The sequence below is a fragment of the Microplitis demolitor genome, chromosome 3 (genome assembly GCF_026212275.2).
Source record: "Microplitis demolitor isolate Queensland-Clemson2020A chromosome 3, iyMicDemo2.1a, whole genome shotgun sequence".
Lineage (NCBI taxonomy): Eukaryota > Metazoa > Arthropoda > Insecta > Hymenoptera > Braconidae > Microplitis > Microplitis demolitor.
In genome coordinates this window covers 7,015,977-7,035,802 of record NC_068547.1, presented here as the reverse complement: position 1 = coordinate 7,035,802, position 19,826 = coordinate 7,015,977, and the positions used below count along the sequence as shown (strand labels likewise).

Genomic DNA, 19,826 nt, shown 5'->3' with positions numbered 1-19,826 from the left:
TTTTTCAGCTCGATAAATCTATTTGTTTAACTAAAGAAGTTTATTTCTTCTAAAAAATGTTTTTTTGTTCGCGGCAAAAAAAAATTTAGGCCCAAGTATGTTTTTTCTTGGTTTACAAATAGCTTTTTTTAAACTGTTAATCTCTACGATAAGAAAATCAATGTAAATTATTCAGAATTACACAGTCGACGCAAATATGGCAATGATAAATATACATATATGATTTAGGGTTGAAAAACAAATAATTTACCAACTCAAAAAAGGTTTTTTTTTCCTTTTCAAATCATAATTTTTTAATCAGTGTAAAATTTCGAGGATGTATAGAAGTATTATAGGGAAAAATAAATAAGAAAACTTGATATTATATCACGCGATATTGTTTTTATTTTTTTGTTCACGAGGTACACGAGTTTTATTGTATTACATTATCGCAATAATATTATTATAATAATCAATAATTATTTATTCAATTAATTCTCATTTAATGAATTTTTCTTATCATTTCGATAACCATTTTTTTCTCATCAAAGTCTGCTGTATAATTGTATTTTAGTTAATATATATATATGTATTTTTTTATACATATACATATACAGATATATTATCATACTTTCAATGGATTCAACAACATATATTTTCATATATATATATTTATATATTTATATAGGTATGTGTACGGTGTATGTACATACATAAGTACCGAAGTATATAATCATTTTAAGATTAAATGTTTTTTATTCTTTTTCATTGATTTATTTAGTATTTATATTTATATTTATAATGAAGATAATAATTAATTCAAATAAAATACTACTAACATTAACTCACTGGACTGAGATATGACTGCAAAACATGTGTCATGTTTGTTATTATTATTTACTTAGTAACCTTTTTTTAATAATAATTCACTTCACAACATTCAGAAATATATATGTATATATCTATTGCTGTATCTGAATAAGCACGTTACAAAAAACAATAAACAATAAATAATTAACAATCATGGTTAATCAGAAAAGTAAAAAAAATACTATCAATTAATCGGAATAATGATAAATATGTCTTTTATTATTATTATTATTATTTCAAAACTGTAACAATAAAATGCAAATATCCAGTACGTGTTAATTAAATTACTAACTTAATAAGCTTTTTTTTCCTGCTAACAATATTTTTTTTCTTTTAATAACCATATTTTATTTTATTTTTCTTGACGTTAGGCCCTTTACAATTATTATTTATTTATTTTATTTTTTTTTTACTCAAATCTCATAAAAAATGCTGCACTTAATTAAAATTTATGTAATAAATATACTTTACTTTAATTAATTAATTAATTAATAAATAAATAATAATCAACTCACGTATAACACATTTTTAATAATTACTTAATTATAATTTTAACCATAGCTCATATTTTTTTTTTGTTTTTTATTTTTATAAAAAAAGGGAAGCTTTCATTTTAAAATTCTGTGCCTTCATTGATAATTATTATTATTTTCAATTCAATGCGCGATCAATTGGCTATTTTCGAATAAAACCTAAAAACGAAAAAAAAAAAATAAATACTTATTAAATTAAATAATATACACATATTTCTACATTTAAAACTATGTGTTAACTACAATCCGATTGTATATTAAATAGATTTATTATTTATTTTCTTTTATTAATTTATTTTCATTATTATAATTATTATTATTAATATTAGTATTATTATTATTGTTATTATTATTATAGGGTTATCTATAAGTGACTAACAACAGTTATTTTTTCTGTACAGAGGCGGGCGCAGCATTTATTTTATTATAACACATTTGTGAATTTTGTGCGATTGATTATACGAGCGATGATTACGCAAAAGCATTTTGCAGACTGCTTATTATTTAAAGTATTTATTTTTAAAAAGATGTTTCTATTTATTATATTTTTTTGAAATTTTATTTTTAATTACCTTTGATTACGCAAATGACTGGCTATTAAAAAAAAATTAATTTAACATAGTGATAAAATAATAATTGCTGATTTATTCATTTAAGATCTTCGTCTTCATCGAGTAATTCATCCATTTGTTGTTCCCAGTCTTCTTTTCCCATTGTTGCTGATACTGAAGCTAATGTTGATGATGTTGTTGTTGTAAGATTTTTGTCTGTCTTTGATGATGTAGTCTTTTTATTTTCACCTGGTACGATCTCGAAATCCTTAAGTTCAGCTTCCAATTCACCTTCCCATTCTTCTTCTGCGGAGAGAGTTACAAGCAGCGTTGAAGCTAGTTGATAGTTTCGCGAGGGTTATTGGGTATGTTGTGTTTATATTTATAAATATATATAATATATAATATATATATAAATATAAATATATATGTGTGTGTGTTTTATGTGTTATATTTTATTTATTTTGTGTTAGTGTATATTTGGGTAAAAAAATTTAATGAAATGTATGAAAAAATAAATGATACCATACCGTGATTACGTATTAAATTCAATAATGTAGTAATGAAGGTTTTTTTTTATTAATGTAATTCAAACTCATGGAGAATAATATTTTAATGAATCTTTCCTCTATTATTTTATATTTATAAATAATTTTAATTATTAGAATCTACTATTATTTTAAATGACTTTTTTTTGCTTCAATTTTCGATCAGAAAATAGTCACATAAATTGCATCAATGATAAATAAATTTATTTATTACAATGGTAACTATAATATAAAATTATAATAAATAATTTTATTTATTTATTTATATTTTTTTCAATAATAATATTTGAACAAATTCAATAAATTAATATATTTTATTAATAATTTTGCGCTGCTCAACACCCTCTTTTATTTTATAATAATTATGACTTGAAGACTTTATTTTTAATAAATATTTTTTAAATATATGTAATAGATTTTTTTATTCACATATTCATATTTGTTAATTATCATTTATTTGCATACAGTTAATTTTTTTTCTTTTATAATCAGTAAATTTAATTGAATTAAATTCAGTCCCCACGTCCACAAGTATTTTAAAAACCTCACACAACTAATTTTACCACCAAGCTTTTGGAACTGTTGTAAATATTGCACTTTTTTTAAACCTTCCATTTAAAGGAAATTAACGATAAAATATATTTATATATATATTGTTTTTTATCTGTTTTACGGTCAAATGAATTGACGTTATAAAGAGACGCTAGTCATACACTCTTAAAATGAATCAGTGAAAAGACTTGCAAATCAGTGAATATTCACTGCGAATCAATCCCAAGTATATCACTGATTTGAGTAGTGATATACTTGGGACTATTTGTGCAGTTAATATTCATTGATTGGAGTACTTTTCACTGATTCATTTTAGGGGAGTAGGATTTTATTCATTTTTTTTTTATTCTCCTAGTTGATTCGAATTACCGTAATTTACGGCAAAATGCGATGTTTTACCGCAAATTACTGTATTTTACCACAATCTACCACAAATGGCGACATTTTACCACAACTTACGGTAGAAATGACACATTTCCCGTAAAATAAGGGAAAAAGATGAATTTTTGCGGCAAAATTCGGTACAATACCGTCATTTGCGGTAAATGGCCGCAAATCACGGTAAATTATCGTAAATTACAGTAGTTCTGCCGGGCGCCGTAAATTACGGTATATTATGGTAATTACAGTAATTTACCGTAATTCGGATCCGCTAGGATCTTTACTCTTCTTTCATCTAGTACTGTCATATTGCTCTGATATATTCCCAAGTAACGCGTAGTTTATTATATTTTACTACCCAGTAAAACACGTATTGTCTTTCAACAAATTTAATTATGTACCTATTTTATTTTAACTTTTATTTTATTTAATTATTTATTTATTTTTTTTTCCATTGTTATAATGTATTCAAATCATCTCTTTTATATTTATTATATAATATATATTTAATTTACTGTCTTTTAATATTTATACTTATTACAACTTACAACTTTATAACACGGAAAAAACGAAGTCAAGGTAAGATTAGTTTTGACGTAGGCGGACAGATTAACAGATAGATAATCGAATTATTTTATTTTCATTTAAATTTTCTCACATTTTCGTATTTTTTTTTTTTTTTTTTAATATTAAATTGATTATTTTATTTTTTTGCCTCGTATTTAATACTGTTATTTTATCAACGAACGTCTCATCTAGATTTTTTATAATAGTATAGTCTATTTGCGAGTGGTTTATATATTATTGATTATTATTAAGTTTTTTTTTTTTTGTTAAATATAAATTAACACTTGACATATAATGATATATATATATATTTTTTTTTCAATTATGAATTCAATATATCAAGTAAATAAAAAATAATTAATAAATAAATAAAAATAAAAAAAAAAAAAATGAATGAATGAATGAATGACGTTAACAAGTGTTTTGTGTCTTGATAAAATAATAATAATCATAAAATATAACAAATATTAAATAAATCATAGTTAATGATAAAAATAAAAAATATTAATTGAAAGTTATAAATGAATGCTAAAAAAGGGTGTGGTTTTGGATTATACAGGATTCTCCTCTTCTTAGGCTGTAGAAAAAATAGAATAATTGCTTTTTTTTAGCATTTTTTTATGATGCAAAGCATTGATTATAAATTAAATAAAAAAATAACTGCACCAGCAATATAACTACAAATTTCAAACATTTATATAATTAACTGCTAAATGTGCTTATGCAAAAAAAACATTTTTTGTCAAAGCATTTTTTTTTATTTTATTATATTATCTACCAAAATATAATTTTTAGCGTGCTCAATTTTTTTTCTCAGAACTATTTAAATACTTACGATTCATAGCCAGTTGATTGTTCAGCTATCCAATTAAGAATCCTAGTGCGAGTAAAATTTTTTGAAGCTAACAAATTTTTTTTTATTAGATGTATTAAGGTAAAATCCCCTATAGCCGCTCAGTACCATTAGTCGTTCACTTTAACTGTTTAAGATGTTTTTTTATAATTTTTATAAAAAAAAATTACAACTAAAAATATTATCATTGATAAATAATTATTTGTGAATCTAAATATATTAAAATATCATTATCAAATTATTTCAAAATCGCGCATAGTCGGGCATTTTTTACTTTAATGTTCATTCGTTAGATTAAATTTAGGTTACGTCAAATTTTTTAATAATTGTTATAACTATATCTTATTAAATATATTTTTAAAATTCATGAAATTTTATATTATGAAAGGATAAAGTAGTATAATTTATAAATTATTTGTCCAAATCAATAAACTTGTCATAGTTTAATTGATATTGTCTTTGAACGACTATAGGGCCATGTGTTGATCGAGTAATGGAACATGACAACTTTTAGTGAGCGACTATGGGTACACTCAATGACCTTATTTAAAAAATTAATAATAATTAATTATCAACATTATTCTTCAAACTAAAATTTTATTCTAATACTCGAAACTTCAAAAAAAAAAAAACTATAAAAAAAATATGGTTTTTCATTTTATTTATTAATTTATATTGTGTGATTTAATCTCACTCCCATGAAAAGTGAGCGGGTATAGGGGCTTTTACCTTACCAACAAATAAAAATTTGCTCTTAATGAATTTTTAAATTGGGCAGACGTATTGTGAGAATTTCTTTTTCTTTAGCTTATCAACAAAATAATTATGGCCACTTAATGTACTTTGCAATGGTTTTAAATTTTAAATTGATTATAACTAAAATTATTTATCTTTCGTTAAATTTAATTACGGATTAAATTCTAAAGTATGTCTACATAGAGTTTACTAAATTGTAACACTCTAATAATAATTTATAGACCCAATTATCGAGAGTAACGAAAAAAAATAATAAACAAATACTCTGAACTAATGAGACAGGCGAAAGATTAGCATTGAAGAATAATCCTTTTTTTTTTTCATTTTTGTTCTCCGTGAGTTTGAACAAAGTGTTATACACTATCTACTGACCTTTTGACGCTTTTGTTTCCAACTTTTTAATACTCTCTTTGACCTGCTGTATATCTTTATCAGGCGTCCGAGTACTGTCAGAAATAAGCTCGTCACTTGTCGTATTGGGTGATGCTGTTATTGTTGTTGTTACCTTGGATGTTACTGATCCTGATGCTGCTGTTGTATCTTTGATAACTTCTTTATTGCTCTCTACTTGAACAGTATGCAGGGATAACACTTGCATCTAACTAACTAACTAACTCGCTAAACTAACTACAATGTCACTAATAATCAAGCCAACTAGTGTACAATAATTGTGTAACTTTACTACTATGTTCAGTAATTTATTTTAAATAAATAAAAAATAATTGTATAACTATCATTATATTTTCGAACCTCAATTGTTTAATTGTTGATTTGATAAGTACGAACTTCATTCCACTGTTGCAAATTGTGAAAAAATAAATTTTTATTTTCATCGTTTTAGTCAATTAATTATGATCCTGAAGTTGGCAGACAATTTAAAATTTTTTGATTTTTCTTTTTCAACAAATCAATTACAAAAAAAAAAAAAAGTAAAAATGCACATGTAGAAAATTAGTAAATCTATAGGTGCAATTTTTTCAAATATTTTTTTTTTTTTATAATTTATTGTTTAAAAAAAAAAATAAAAATTATTAGACCTCGGCGAACTTTAGTATCATAATGAGTTTCAGTTAATATCTTTGTGATTGTTAAAAAAAATGAGATATATAATAGTTAAATCTTTCATGTGATAGTACAATGTGAAATGTTTGATGTAACAATTTGGCTTGATAAGTTTAAACACAGTGCATTATTTAAAAAAAAAAAAAAATAAATAATAATAAAAAGCATTATCACGTAATAATTATTTTTCTACTTGTAAAACATAGTAGTAATAAAAATGCAAATATAAATATAGTAGTAATATAATATACGTAGTGATGTAATGGTTAAAAGAATTTACCTTGAGGTTGATCGATGCTGCCAGTGGATGTCAGGCTTTGATTAGGATTGCTTTCTGCTTGACTTGCCATCGCATTTAATTCGTGACTTTGACGAAGTAGTGAGACTCGGTAAAAGTAATTACGCCAAAAGTTCTCCTCACTTATTCTGTAATATGCATATATTTATATTTTAATTTAGAAGTGGTTTACGGAATAAATTGTTGTTTTTTTTTACATTAAAAAATTTAATTTTTTAGTAATTAATTTTTTTGGTAAAAAATAAATAGGTGATGGAATAGGGAAATTTGAATCGATTTATGTACTGAGGAAAAAATATTTAAATACACAATATTGGACATTTGTTCTTTTTGGATAGCTTTGCTTAGGGTAGAACAAATATCTATATTGAAACTAATTTATAGGGGAATTTATAGAAAAAAATAAAATTATTGTTTCAATAATAGAGATTCGGCGACAAAATATTTTAAAAATAACAATTTACCACATTTTTCTTAGTTATTTAATTTATTACCGCTCTGATCTCATTCAAAATGAATTTAACTCTGGATTTATCGCATTTCTTCATTTTTGTCCGACTTTATTAAAATTATGAAGCATAATCGCAAATAAAAAAAGTTTGGAAAATCTAAAAGTGGACTACTGATAGTGCTCATTTAATTATGAAATAATAATAAAAAATAATTATTTAAAAAAAAAAATGCAAATGTATATTACGCGGCTAAAATTATTTGTTGATTAAATAGATGGCTTTATCATCATCGCTTTTAAAATAACAAGAAAAAAAAACAGCTGTTCTAGAACGGTAATGCGCAAGCGCCCCTGGTGGAATAAATGTACATAATATGTATAGATCTATCACCATCCATGTTAATTTTACATAGATATATAGATACACAGTCTTTTGGTTTTTTTATTCTTATTAATTGTAAATAAACGACACTGAGTTACTCAGCCGTTTGCAATAGGATACCTACAATTTTTTCAAAGAATTTTAAAAAAAAAATTGATTCAATTACTGCATTTTTTCGCAAGTTACAATGTATACGGAATTCATACACTTGACGGACAGAAAATTTTTTTAAACTATTTTGATGATTTTTCCATTTTTATTGAATTAAATAAGTTTTTGGAAAGTATGGAATTAATCTCCATTAAATTATCTTCACAATAGTATGCAAAATATCTTAATTCTGTGAACTAACAAGGGTATAATAATTGAAATAGTGGCCGAAATGAGGTGAAAAATCGTAAAGCACAGTCTAATGTTTCGCATCACGAGTCGTGCAATAAAGAACCTCTTGTTTATTAATCATTTTCAATTCTACGAATTTTTAAAACTGAATGGGAAATGTAATATTTTCCGAATTCAATGAGTGTTATGTAATCGAGTGTATTTACTGTGGACGATGCTCGTGTAAACCGGGTGGAAACGTCGTGGTTACTCGGTGTATTCAGCGTGGTTTTTCATCGTGTATATCGGGTGAGTATACCGTGTTATCTCCGTGGATACACGGTGGAACCATGATGTGAGAATGGAACAAACTCACATCATGTTAGCACAGTGGATTCACCAGGGGTTACACGGTGTTTTCACTCACACGGTGTTTCCACCATGACTCAAAACTGCGAGGGGATCATTATAGCAAATATTCTAGGCTGCGTATACTGTAAAATTTTATAATTCTATAAAATGTTATTATCGATTCTATTAAATGTTATCGTAATTTTTTTTATAATGATTTTTTTTAATGGATAATAACAATCATAGAGTTATAATATTTTACAAGAGTATGTTTATATAGATATTCATATTTTTAGATCATCTTTCCATGTAGAAATTTGCTTGTAATGTATTTTAGATATATTTTTTTACTTTAATCGATTAAAATAATAATTTTTTGTAACTTTCCGCTATGAAAATTGAAAATTTTCAAAAAAAGAGAAGTTATTGGTTTGAGTCCGATTTTTGAAAATCGAGTTTCCATCAGATCTCGACGCTTTGAAACGCTACGAAACTATTCTATTTTCGGATGCACGTCCACGTTTGTGTGTTCGTTATAATAATTAATATTATCTGTTATAATATGATCAAATATATGGTTACCTTTACTATCATGTATAATCATATATGATATCAAACATAACCATTTATACTCTTGTTTTATAGCATGTGTGAGTCTTAAAAGTGAGTGTTGTATCACATTATTTGATAATTGATAATGTCATGCATGATTAAGTATCAAGATTTGAATCCGTATGTTATTATACAAGATCTGCATGATCACATCTGATCATCCATGATTATAAAAGTTTAGCTAATTTGAAAAAAAAAAAAATAAAATAAAATAAAATAGAATAATACTCAGATATGATCATGTATAATTAAATACCTACGTTCATTTTTTATATCTGATTACTGATTACATAGGTTTACGTATGATCATATGTGAGAATATCGTCCTGGGTAATTAAATACTAGCTAAGACTTTTTAAGATCATTGAAATTTCTTTCACTAGTAACTTTATAAGGGAAAAAGAATATTGCACTTTATATTATTATTCATTTTTTCAAATAGTATTTCGTTGCTGTCATATCATGTTTCTTTTAATAGATAATTATTGAGAGTTGAAAGTCAAGAATTCTTTCCTCAACATTTTCATCATAGTGCTTACTTAGTTATTTAATGAAAAGTAAATGAACAGAAAAAAAAATGAATACTTACACTTTAGGTACCAATTCGAACCTCATGGTTTCTAAATTAGGATCAAGAGCAAGTGTTGCTTGAGCCATAGGTTGTACAGCTTCAAAGTCCCAATCAAATTCAACACCTGGTGGTGGAGCTCTTACAAAGTTACGGCGATCCTATTAGAAAATGATAGTAATAATAAAATAATTAATTTCAAATGAAAAATTGCTAGTTGTTCTATTATATATTTTAAAAATTTATTTATTAAATTGTTTGAAAATAATATTTGCGGAGCTTTGTTGAGTAAAATTCAAGTCTCGATTAAGTTCGTTCACAGACAAAAGAATGTGTAAACATAAGAAGAGAAATGAATTTTTATTAGTACAAAATATTACTTACAGTTGAAAGAGCTAGACATTCTTCACGCAACACATCTTCGTTTGGTGCTCCAACCCATGGAGCTACAGCCTCACCTTTTTCGTTATTTTTACCAGCAATGAAAGCATCTTGCTCTTTATTAAGTTCTGCAATCATTCTCTGAAAAATAGAAATTAAAAAAAAAAGATGTCAAATTTTTTGTTAATTGTAAAATCAATGTAATACATATAAAATTTTAAGACAAAATAAATTAACAAAATATAATTTGAATACAAGTGAATTTATCAATTAGTTTAAATTACATTTATAAATTTACATTTCATTTTTATTTCTATAATTCACTCGAATATATTTTTTTAGAGTAAGACAAAACTAAAAATTTATTTTTAAATATGTGTTTCTGCAAAATTTTTATTTTTAAATATTATGTCTTTGTTTTTAATATAAATCGAAAAAAAATAATTTTTTGAATTAAATTATTTTAAAAATGATTGACAATAAAATAATCGTAATAATAAATGACTGGTTCTGAAAAAAAAGTCGAAAATGGCTTTATCGAGTTGATCAGTTTTTTTTAACTCGTGATCGATTTTTTTTTTTGCTCAAGTCGTAGTATATGTATTTTTTGAGGAAAATATTGTAGTAGTCCCCAACTTTTTTGAGTTTGAATTGAATATAAAAATTTTTTAAAAATTCGAAAATGAGGGAATGACAGTTTCATGAGGGAATGATTTCTAATATAATTCTTCAATAATTAAAAATTTTATAATGCACCGATTATTTATTTTTTTGCAAAACTATAACAATTGAATAATCTTATTGGCGAACTATAATAATTAAATGTATGAAAATAATAAACAGAGAACATAAATTTATGGATATATATTTGATTTTTTTTTTTCATAAAATTATTTTTTAAATATTTATACTGTAGAAATAAAAAAATAAAAACAAAAAACGAATAATAAAACTGTTTAAGTTGGTCTACTGCGAATAAAATAGGAAAGACATTTATTTGGGACGAACTCATTCGTTCAATATCGATTAACAGTTGTGGAATGTTCTTGTGCGCCAAAGTACCCAACTAACACATAAAATTGTTATGTTCTTCTGTCCTATTATACTCTACACTTACAATTGCCTTGCGGAACATTAAAATAAGTATAATTTAAAAATTTACTATATGATGGATCACTAGCTTACAATATGAATTAAAAATACTAATTAATGTTGCTTTGAGTAGTGTTGTATGTAAATTCAGCGTAAAAAATAAAAGCAAAAAACGTATTCATTTTTTAATAAAAAAATAAAGACAATGTAAAAGTAATATCCATTTTGTGTTGCATAGAAATCTAATTATTTTCATCTCAACATCTTCCCAGCGCCTATTAATTTTTTTTCTTTTCATGATGATTGTCTTTTTCTCTTTTAAAATCCGACCAATATTATCAGAAAAAGTAAAACTTTCTAACATCTTTAATATTGTGAAACCTTTCTATCATCGAAAATGCATTTTATTTAATCTATTTTTCCGCATGTACGATATGGACAAAAAAAGTACATCAATTGGCTGACCTAGCTGGGCATCTTCAGAATTTATATTTACTATATTAAAATTATTTAAATTCAAAAATACTGCTGAATTTATACGGGGAGAAAAAAATATAGGGAGCTTTAAATATTAAATATTAACAACTGATAAGAAAAGTAAAATGAAAATAAACGAAAAGGAAAAGAATTTGAGTAAATGGTTCAATTTAATGAATAAACTTTCAAATACCGTTTCATAGTCAACAATTTGAGTCTATTAGTTTTTTATCGTACAATGTCAGTGTAATGATGTAGTAATAGAGTTTACCTGGCATTAAGTTCCTGATCTATCGTCTATTACATAAAATTTTTATAGGCGTATCTATATATATATGCCTGCGTAATATCATTCAGAATATTCTGATAACGGACATTGATTTTTTCGACCCTTGACGCAACGCTTCTCTTGGGATATTTTGACACAAGTATCAGAATTATGTATTCTAGTCATATTATATATATTTACATATGTATAATATAATGTCAAAGTACATAGAAATGATTGAGTTCGGTATATGCTTTACGTTATTTGATCGATAGATATCGACTGAACGAATATATATTATATATATAACCAATTTTGTCATCACGATTGCGCCTAAAATTCTTATCGGGTCCTAATGAAATTTTCTACACTTCTTCTACAGGCGATTATCTTGATCAAGTTCGAAGATGGGATAAATCAGTTGATTGTAGGTTGGAAGTTATGACTGTTTAAAATTTTCACGATTTTTCGAAAAAATCGGTTTTTATACACTGTTAAAGTTCGTATAATTTTAAAACTAAAACTTATTGACAATTTCCGTAAAAAGGATCTTAAAGCTTATTAAACAAGCTTTAATTTTTTACCTTAAACTTTATGTTTTGAACATTTCTTTCAATAATTTGTTAACCTTGAATGTTTGGACAGAACCAAGAAAATTAGAAAATATGCTTTTCATTTCTGATAACTTATACATTTCCCATTAGGCTTTATTTAATTTTTATTATTTCCCTGCTAGGTTGCCCAGCCCTGGTCCAGACTAGGGTAATGATTGGGATGGCCAGGACCGAGTACCCAATCTTGAGCCAAGCATGGGCTAATATACGTGTGCCGATGCTAGGTTTCCAAGTAGGGTCCCACCATTTAATTCTGGCAGCTCCTGCATGGGAAGTAAATTGTTATTTTTCAAACTTTCCGTCGTCGATATCTTTTGAACCAATCATCCGATTTCGATGTTTAATGTGGCAATCGTCCCGTTTCATTGAGTCCTAGAGCTGATAAAATTTTAAAAACCGTTTCCTACCATTTCTTTCTTTGACGATATCTCTCGAACGAATCAGCCGATTAAGATGCTTGACGTGGCAATCGACGGGTTTTATAACGTTATAGAGCTGATTAGATCTTGAAATCGATCGTTAAAGTCGTTTCTGAGAAATTACAAAAAATAAAACAAAAAAGTTTTTTATTTTTTTTTTTTTCATAATTGGCAAATATTTTCGAGTCTACTTAATCAAATGATATGAAGTTTTCAGGAAGGTTGACAGCCGACAAACTCTTTCGATTGCCGCAAGAATCACTCATATCGGTTAGTTAGTTCAAAAGTTATAAGAAGTTTAATTTTTTGAAATTGGTTTTCTAAGCGGGAAGTTAAAAAAACGTCCTGCTAAGTCAATTTTTGAAAGTTATAACTTGTTGAAAAAAAAAAAACGCTTTTTTTTAAATTCATCAAATTTTTTTGGTTGAGTAAAAAAATTTGATAAAATTCTGAGAAACGTTTTTGATGGGTCAGAAAATGAAAAGTCATTTTCAGCCAAATCCAGGGCGGTTGGGTTTCAAAGTGGTCAATTTGACGTGGAATGCTCTATTTAACATACAAATATATTTGTAAAGAAAAACTGATTTGTTTTAATTCTGTTGAATTTTGAAATCAATGAAATCACTATACAATAGGTTTTTCTGTAGGATTATTCCATTGTTTAGTTTAAAGCAAGAATATATATATATATGGACAGAAGATAAAAGGTGGCAATAGTAAAATCGTTACTACTGAATCTATATACTCTTTTTCATATTGTTTAAAATAACTATAACATTAAATTTTTTTTTTTTTTTTTTTTTAAATATTTAATAGTAAAAGCTGGCATTGTCTTTATATCTATATCGAACAATACGTGATAAGAATACATAACGGTATTATGTGATCTATGTTATAAAACATACATGTCACGTTTTTTTTGAATTCATTAAATCACTAAAATATATGTATCAATAGGAATATTAAAACGGAAAAGATATGTGTTCTGTTTTCAGTTTATAGATTAACTCTTTTATACACCAATACTTTATAGACATTATAAATTTGATAAAAAATAATAAAAAAAGAGGCAAACTGAATTTTTCGATCGTAAAGCACACTCTAATGATTCGCATTAAGAGTCGTGCAATACTGGTTTATAGCTCAATTGACTAATAGAGGAATAATCTGAATTATCACAGGTAAAATAATCGGTGGGAAGGTTCATTCCATTTGCGAAAGTTCCTATTTATTATGTGCCATCATCCATTAGTGAAATCGATGTTTTCGTGGCTATTGTTTTATAATATTATAATATATTTAAAAGCTATTTCAAAGTAAACTCTACACGTTTCAAATCACCAAAGATAAACTTTAATTAATTATAAACGAAATTGTGACCATAATTGTTCATAAAACATTAACAAGTTATACTAACAAAATTAATTCATTAAACTTATTATAGCTAAAATTGATTAATTAGTTGAATTATTGATTACTAATAAAAATTTACACAGTAAAAAAGGATTCGTGAAATCAACACATATCGTATGAAAACTAACTTTTTACACTCATTTATATGTTATTTTAACATGTCGTGAGTGTTGAAAAAGTTACACGAGTATATGTTATGAAAGTTTCCAAGAATTCTTTTGTGATGGTCGAGATTATTTTCAACATATTTTGTGTGTTGGTTTTGCAGTAACATATAAAAAGTATTACATTCGTATAAAATAACATTTTTGTGTTTAAATATCAATCGATTGCGAAATTTCAAACAAGATAAATACTGTGTGTTAAATTGACACACAAAAGTGTTAAAAATTTAACATTCAGAATTTTAACACACGCTTTTTTTTACATTTTGACGATTCCTTTCTTGTGCGTTTACTCTTTACTAAAGTAGGACCGTTGTTTTTTTTCGTTTATGTAATATATATCTGAGTATATTCAAAAGATTAATGTAAAGTTCACAGAAAAGTTAAAAGCTATGACAGTAAGCTTTTTTGATTGCTACCAAAACAAATCGAATGATTAGTTAAAAAGTTATAAAGTGTTTACACACATACACAAACACACACACACACATCCACAGTCGGGCGGTATTCTGACAATAGTTAGAATAGCATCATAGGACCTTAAAACATCAACATCTGATGAAATTTTTTTTTTCGAAAATCGAGTTGAAATCAAAGACTTCCCGAATTTTTCGAAAATCTTCAATTTTTTTTAGAGGGATGTTAAAAAAATTAGTAGAAATAGATTCTAATAGCGAAAAAAGTATACATAAGTATTAAACTAATAAGTTTCAGTATATTTATTATTCACGTACTTCATTAATGTTTTTATTAATATTCAATAAAACGTTCTTATTTATGAAATTTATTATAGAGTAAGTTATATAAAAACATTAATTTAAAATAAAAAATAAAAAATTACTCATTAAATAAATAAAAAAAACTTGAGAATATTGACAAATAATAAAATAAAGTTGCACTTGACGACAATGATTGATTATTCATTGAACTGACTTATACCATTTTTTTTTTTGGATTAAATAAATATTTCCATGATTCAATACCACTACATGGGGTCAGGGAATTTTTTAATTATTTGATTGGGATATCTGGCAAAGTCAGGGAATATCACTTTTAGAAATCTGTGGTCATCATGACTAAAGAAAAAAATTGAATTTGTTGTAGTAAGTAAATCGTATTCACCTTTATTTTTTCAGAAGTTTTAAAAAAGTTTGTCGTTGTGTCATATTTTAAAAGTTTCAATAGCCAACGTTTTTTCAACTATATTTTGTTACACGGGGGGTAAAGTAATCAATTTTCAGTCACTTTAGAAATTCACCCCTTAAGAAATTACCTTTATATATTTATATGACTCATGTATAAAAACTTTTATTTTAATAGGATAATTTTTAATAAAATATTACAATAGAAAAAAAATTATTTTCCATTAAAATTCTGCAGTAAGATAAAAGCCCCTATACCCGCTCACTTTTCATGGGAGTGAGATTAAATCACACAATATAAATTAATAAATAAAATGAAAAACCATATTTTTTTTATAGTTTTTTTTTTTGAAGTTTCGAGTATACTCTAATATATTAGTAATTCTAATATATTAGTAATTCTAATATATTAGAATAAAATTTTAGTTTGAAGAATAATGTTGATAATTAATTATTATTAATTTTTTAAATAAGGTCATTGAGTGTACCCATAGTCGCTCACTAAAAGTTGTCATGTTCCATTACTCGATCAACACAAGGCCCTATAGTCGTTCAAAGACAATATCAATTAAACTATGACAAGTTTATTGATTTGGACAAATAATTTATAAATTATACTACTTTATCCTTTCATAATATAAAATTTCATGAATTTTAAAAATATATTTAATAAGATATAGTTATAACAATTATTAAAAAATTTGACGTAACCTAAATTTAATCTAACGAATGAACATTAAAGTAAAAAATTCCCGGCTAAGCGCGATTTTGAAAACAATCATTTAATTTAAATTTATAATCTATTATAAAATAATTTGATACATGATATTTTAATATATTTAGATTTACAAATAATTTTTTATCAATAATAATATTTTTAGTTGTAATTTTTTTTCATATAAATTATAAAAAAACGCCTTAAACAGTTCAAGTGAGCGGCTAATGGTACTGAGCGGGTATAGGGGCTTTTACCTTATCTGATTTTAGTCGTCTTCTTTTCATTTTACATTGGAATAATACTTTGATAAGTTTAAAACAATCAGTTTCATAAAAAAAAATCCATGATATCGATAGGGGGTTAATAATCGGGTACTTTACCCTGTATATATTTTTTCATCTTTACTTGTACTTTAGAGCAATAGGGTGTAATGTTATTTATTATTTATGTAATAAAAAAGAAAACCATATATGGAGCAATGTATTGATACTTAAACTCGTACTTGGCCTCGAATAATCCTCTTAGAAAAAAGTTAAGTCAGGTAGAGTACAGTAGTAGCACGTGGTAGTAGTATAAAAGAACATGACTTATACTCTGCGGATGTGAGTTTATTGATCCGGTAAGTGCAGCCAGAAGGTAGTAGAGGAGGACTAAAGAGAGTAGGTTCGCGCTTCTGACGTAATATCAGCTGTCCCACACAAAAAGTGGAGCAACAGACATTTTTTTTTCTATTTCCGACAGTTATCCTTAAGCTAATTTGTTATATTTTTCAATTTAATATACGCTTTTTCCTTACAGTTTTATCTTGACAAATCATACTTTCGCAGGTAGTATAAATTGTAACTTTAATTGTCATTTTAGTTATAAGCTGTCTAGTATTTAAATTTTTTTTCTTTACCTACACTGAAAATTTGTAATATTAACTTTTAAAAAAATTAATAAGGAAAATTTTTACAAAACTTAGATATAATTTTTTTTTTTTTTTATTATTTTTACATGAACCCTCATCATTTGTAATATTTTTCAATCAAGATGAATATAGCCATACTTTTCCCTCATAAATATTACCTCTTGCAAAGTAATGTAGTTTGTAATATCATGAATAATAAAAAAAAGTATACGTAATGCAAAGAGCTGACAAAATACACGCATATACATAAATTAAAATTTAAAATTCGACCCTACAGTAGTTAATATCATCATAAAAACTGTGCTCGAGGAAAGTGAATTATACTATTGATAAAAAATAAATAATAATATGTGTAAATGATGGTTACGATTAACGGTTTGATAGATTTTTCGGTACACGCAAATAAATTTCTATTAAAAATGACCCAAAAAGTTTGATACTGTGAGGACATGTAAATATTTCAATTTTTCCCATGCACGTTGTAAAATATATTATTCGATAGCATGCAAATAAAGTGCAATTTCTACTAACAGCATAGTAAAAGTTTAGTTACTGGCTAGATGTCCTTACAGTACCAAACTTAATGGGTAATTTTTACTCAAAAATTCTCTGCGTGTATTTACACTGAATGACAGATATTCTTAACAAGATAAATATTTTTGATTTAATAATTTAAATGATTGATGGATGATCATCTAGAAAATATATTACACTGAAAATCTGTGGAATGAACGCAAATTAAATCCGGAGCAGATGTTTTTTTTTGTTTCATCTTGCGCGTAAAATTCACTCTAAAGCTAAATTTATTTTAACATTAAAACTTCAAATCGGAGTGGATGCAGATTGTAATAAAATCGAGGTCGCCCCAAAATTACTTTATTGAAAAAAACTTCTAATTCACTCTGTACGCAGAGTGATTTTTTTAAACTTCAAAACTCCGAGTGACAAAGTGAATTTGGATTTAAATGAAATCCGTATTCACTCCAAATTCGCCTCTGATTTTTCAGTGTTTTGTCTCAATACATTAAAATTATTATTATTCAAAATGGTTTCATAACACTAAAGACTATGATGTTATTATAAAAAATAATTCTTTCTTTATTTATTTAGGTGAAAATTAGTAATTGTGAAAATAAGTATAAGCTTTCTTCTCACCAGAAATTAATTTTTTTTTTAAATAAAATCTTTATAAGTACTTGAAATAATTCTTGAGTGAAGAGATTATATGCTTCTTAACAGTCTTTTTTTTCTCGGTGTTCCAGTTTATTGTTATTATTGCTATTTAATTTTAATACCTCGTATATGAGAAACTATGAGTGAATTCATTATGAAATTAAATAATAAAAAATTTAAATAAATAAATAATAAATGAATGTGAAAAACAGAACTTACCATTCGAACACTTTCTTCCAAAAGAAGCTTTGAAATGTTATCAAGTCATAGGATTAAATGTAATGAATGTATAGTGTGTATTAGGGTGCGTAATTTTGGAGCAACATTGTTTTTTTCAAGTGCATGTGGAAAATATCATAGTTCAACACAAAAAAAAAATTTTCGCGCAGAAAAAAATTATACTCCGATTACAGACCTAGCTCATTGAAAAATTCGATTCCCCATTTAAATAACACGGGAAAATTTTTTTTTTAATTTTGAGTATTTTTAACTCGTTAACACATCAATAGATCAAAAAGACAAATACATACTTTAGTAGGAAATTAAACGTTCTACAAAAAAGGTTTATCATTTTTTAAAAAAATCCACACGGAAAGAACAGTCTACTAAAATATACGATGTTAACATCGTAATTGTGGACTATACTTTCAAAGTTTAAAAAAAAAAAAATTCCTGTGTTACTTAAATGGGAAATCGAATTTTTCTTTGAGCTAGGTCGGTAATCGCCATAGAAATTTTTTTCTTGCGCAAAAAATTTGTTTTGTGTTAAACTATGATTTTTTCCATATGCATTGAAAAGAAAAAAATTTTGGACCGAAATTACGCACCTTAATGTATATGTATCATATGTTAAGTATTTAAGGTAGATTTTATGTAATAAGCAGCGTTTGTACATGCTTAATTTAAAAAAATGATAACAGACATTAGCTAAACTGATAAAAAAATTTAATTACTCTTAATAAATATATTTATTTGAAATTAATTCTGTAGATTATTTAAAAATAAATATTTTGTTGTTTAAATAGAATATTTGTCTCGATTAATTTTCCTTTCATATTTATATGACGGACGACTACATAAGCGCCACAGCTTAATTATATATAAAATTACAATGTATACGTACATTATTTAATTAAATAATATGCTTTGTATTTGATGAATGACAAAAGAATAATTAATTATTTAAAATGATTTTTTATTCAATAAATGACATCAAGGATATTTTTTTATTTTTAAAGAATATTTTAACGGTGACCTAAATTGTCATAGATGCTTATCAATTTATTTAATCGAAAATAATTTAGCAAAATAATTTATTTATTCTTACGAAATTGATAAATTTTATTAAATTTCAATGATAATTATGTGTTCTATTTTTTCCTTGCAAAAATATTTAAACATGTGGTGCACAAACTATAAT

The 19,826-nt window shown here is 25.4% G+C and overlaps 1 protein-coding gene across 5 annotated transcripts in view; it reads right to left on the bottom strand.

Moving 5' to 3' along the window:
• Nucleotides 1-428: 428 nt before the first annotated feature.
• The window catches only part of LOC103575999 (synapse-associated protein of 47 kDa), a 40,144-nt gene continuing 20,746 nt past the window's right edge, over nt 429-19,826 (bottom strand). Inside the window, exons 5-10 of one of the 5 annotated variants that reach the window (XR_001345118.2) lie at nt 10,020-10,157; nt 9,657-9,796; nt 6,933-7,078; nt 5,963-6,157; nt 1,955-2,269; nt 429-1,541 (exon numbers count right to left, since the gene is read on the bottom strand). Coding sequence is in view for 4 of the 5 variants with exons in the window: in XM_014440587.2 (XP_014296073.1) it covers nt 2,031-2,269; nt 5,963-6,157; nt 6,933-7,078; nt 9,657-9,796; nt 10,020-10,157 (858 nt within the window). In the remaining variant the exon portion in view is untranslated. Of the gene's footprint in view, nt 1,542-1,596; nt 2,270-5,962; nt 6,158-6,932; nt 7,079-9,656; nt 9,797-10,019; nt 10,158-19,826 lie in introns of those variants that run through there. The other 4 variants (XM_014440587.2, XM_014440588.2, XM_014440589.2 and 1 more) reach the window with 4 other exon arrangements.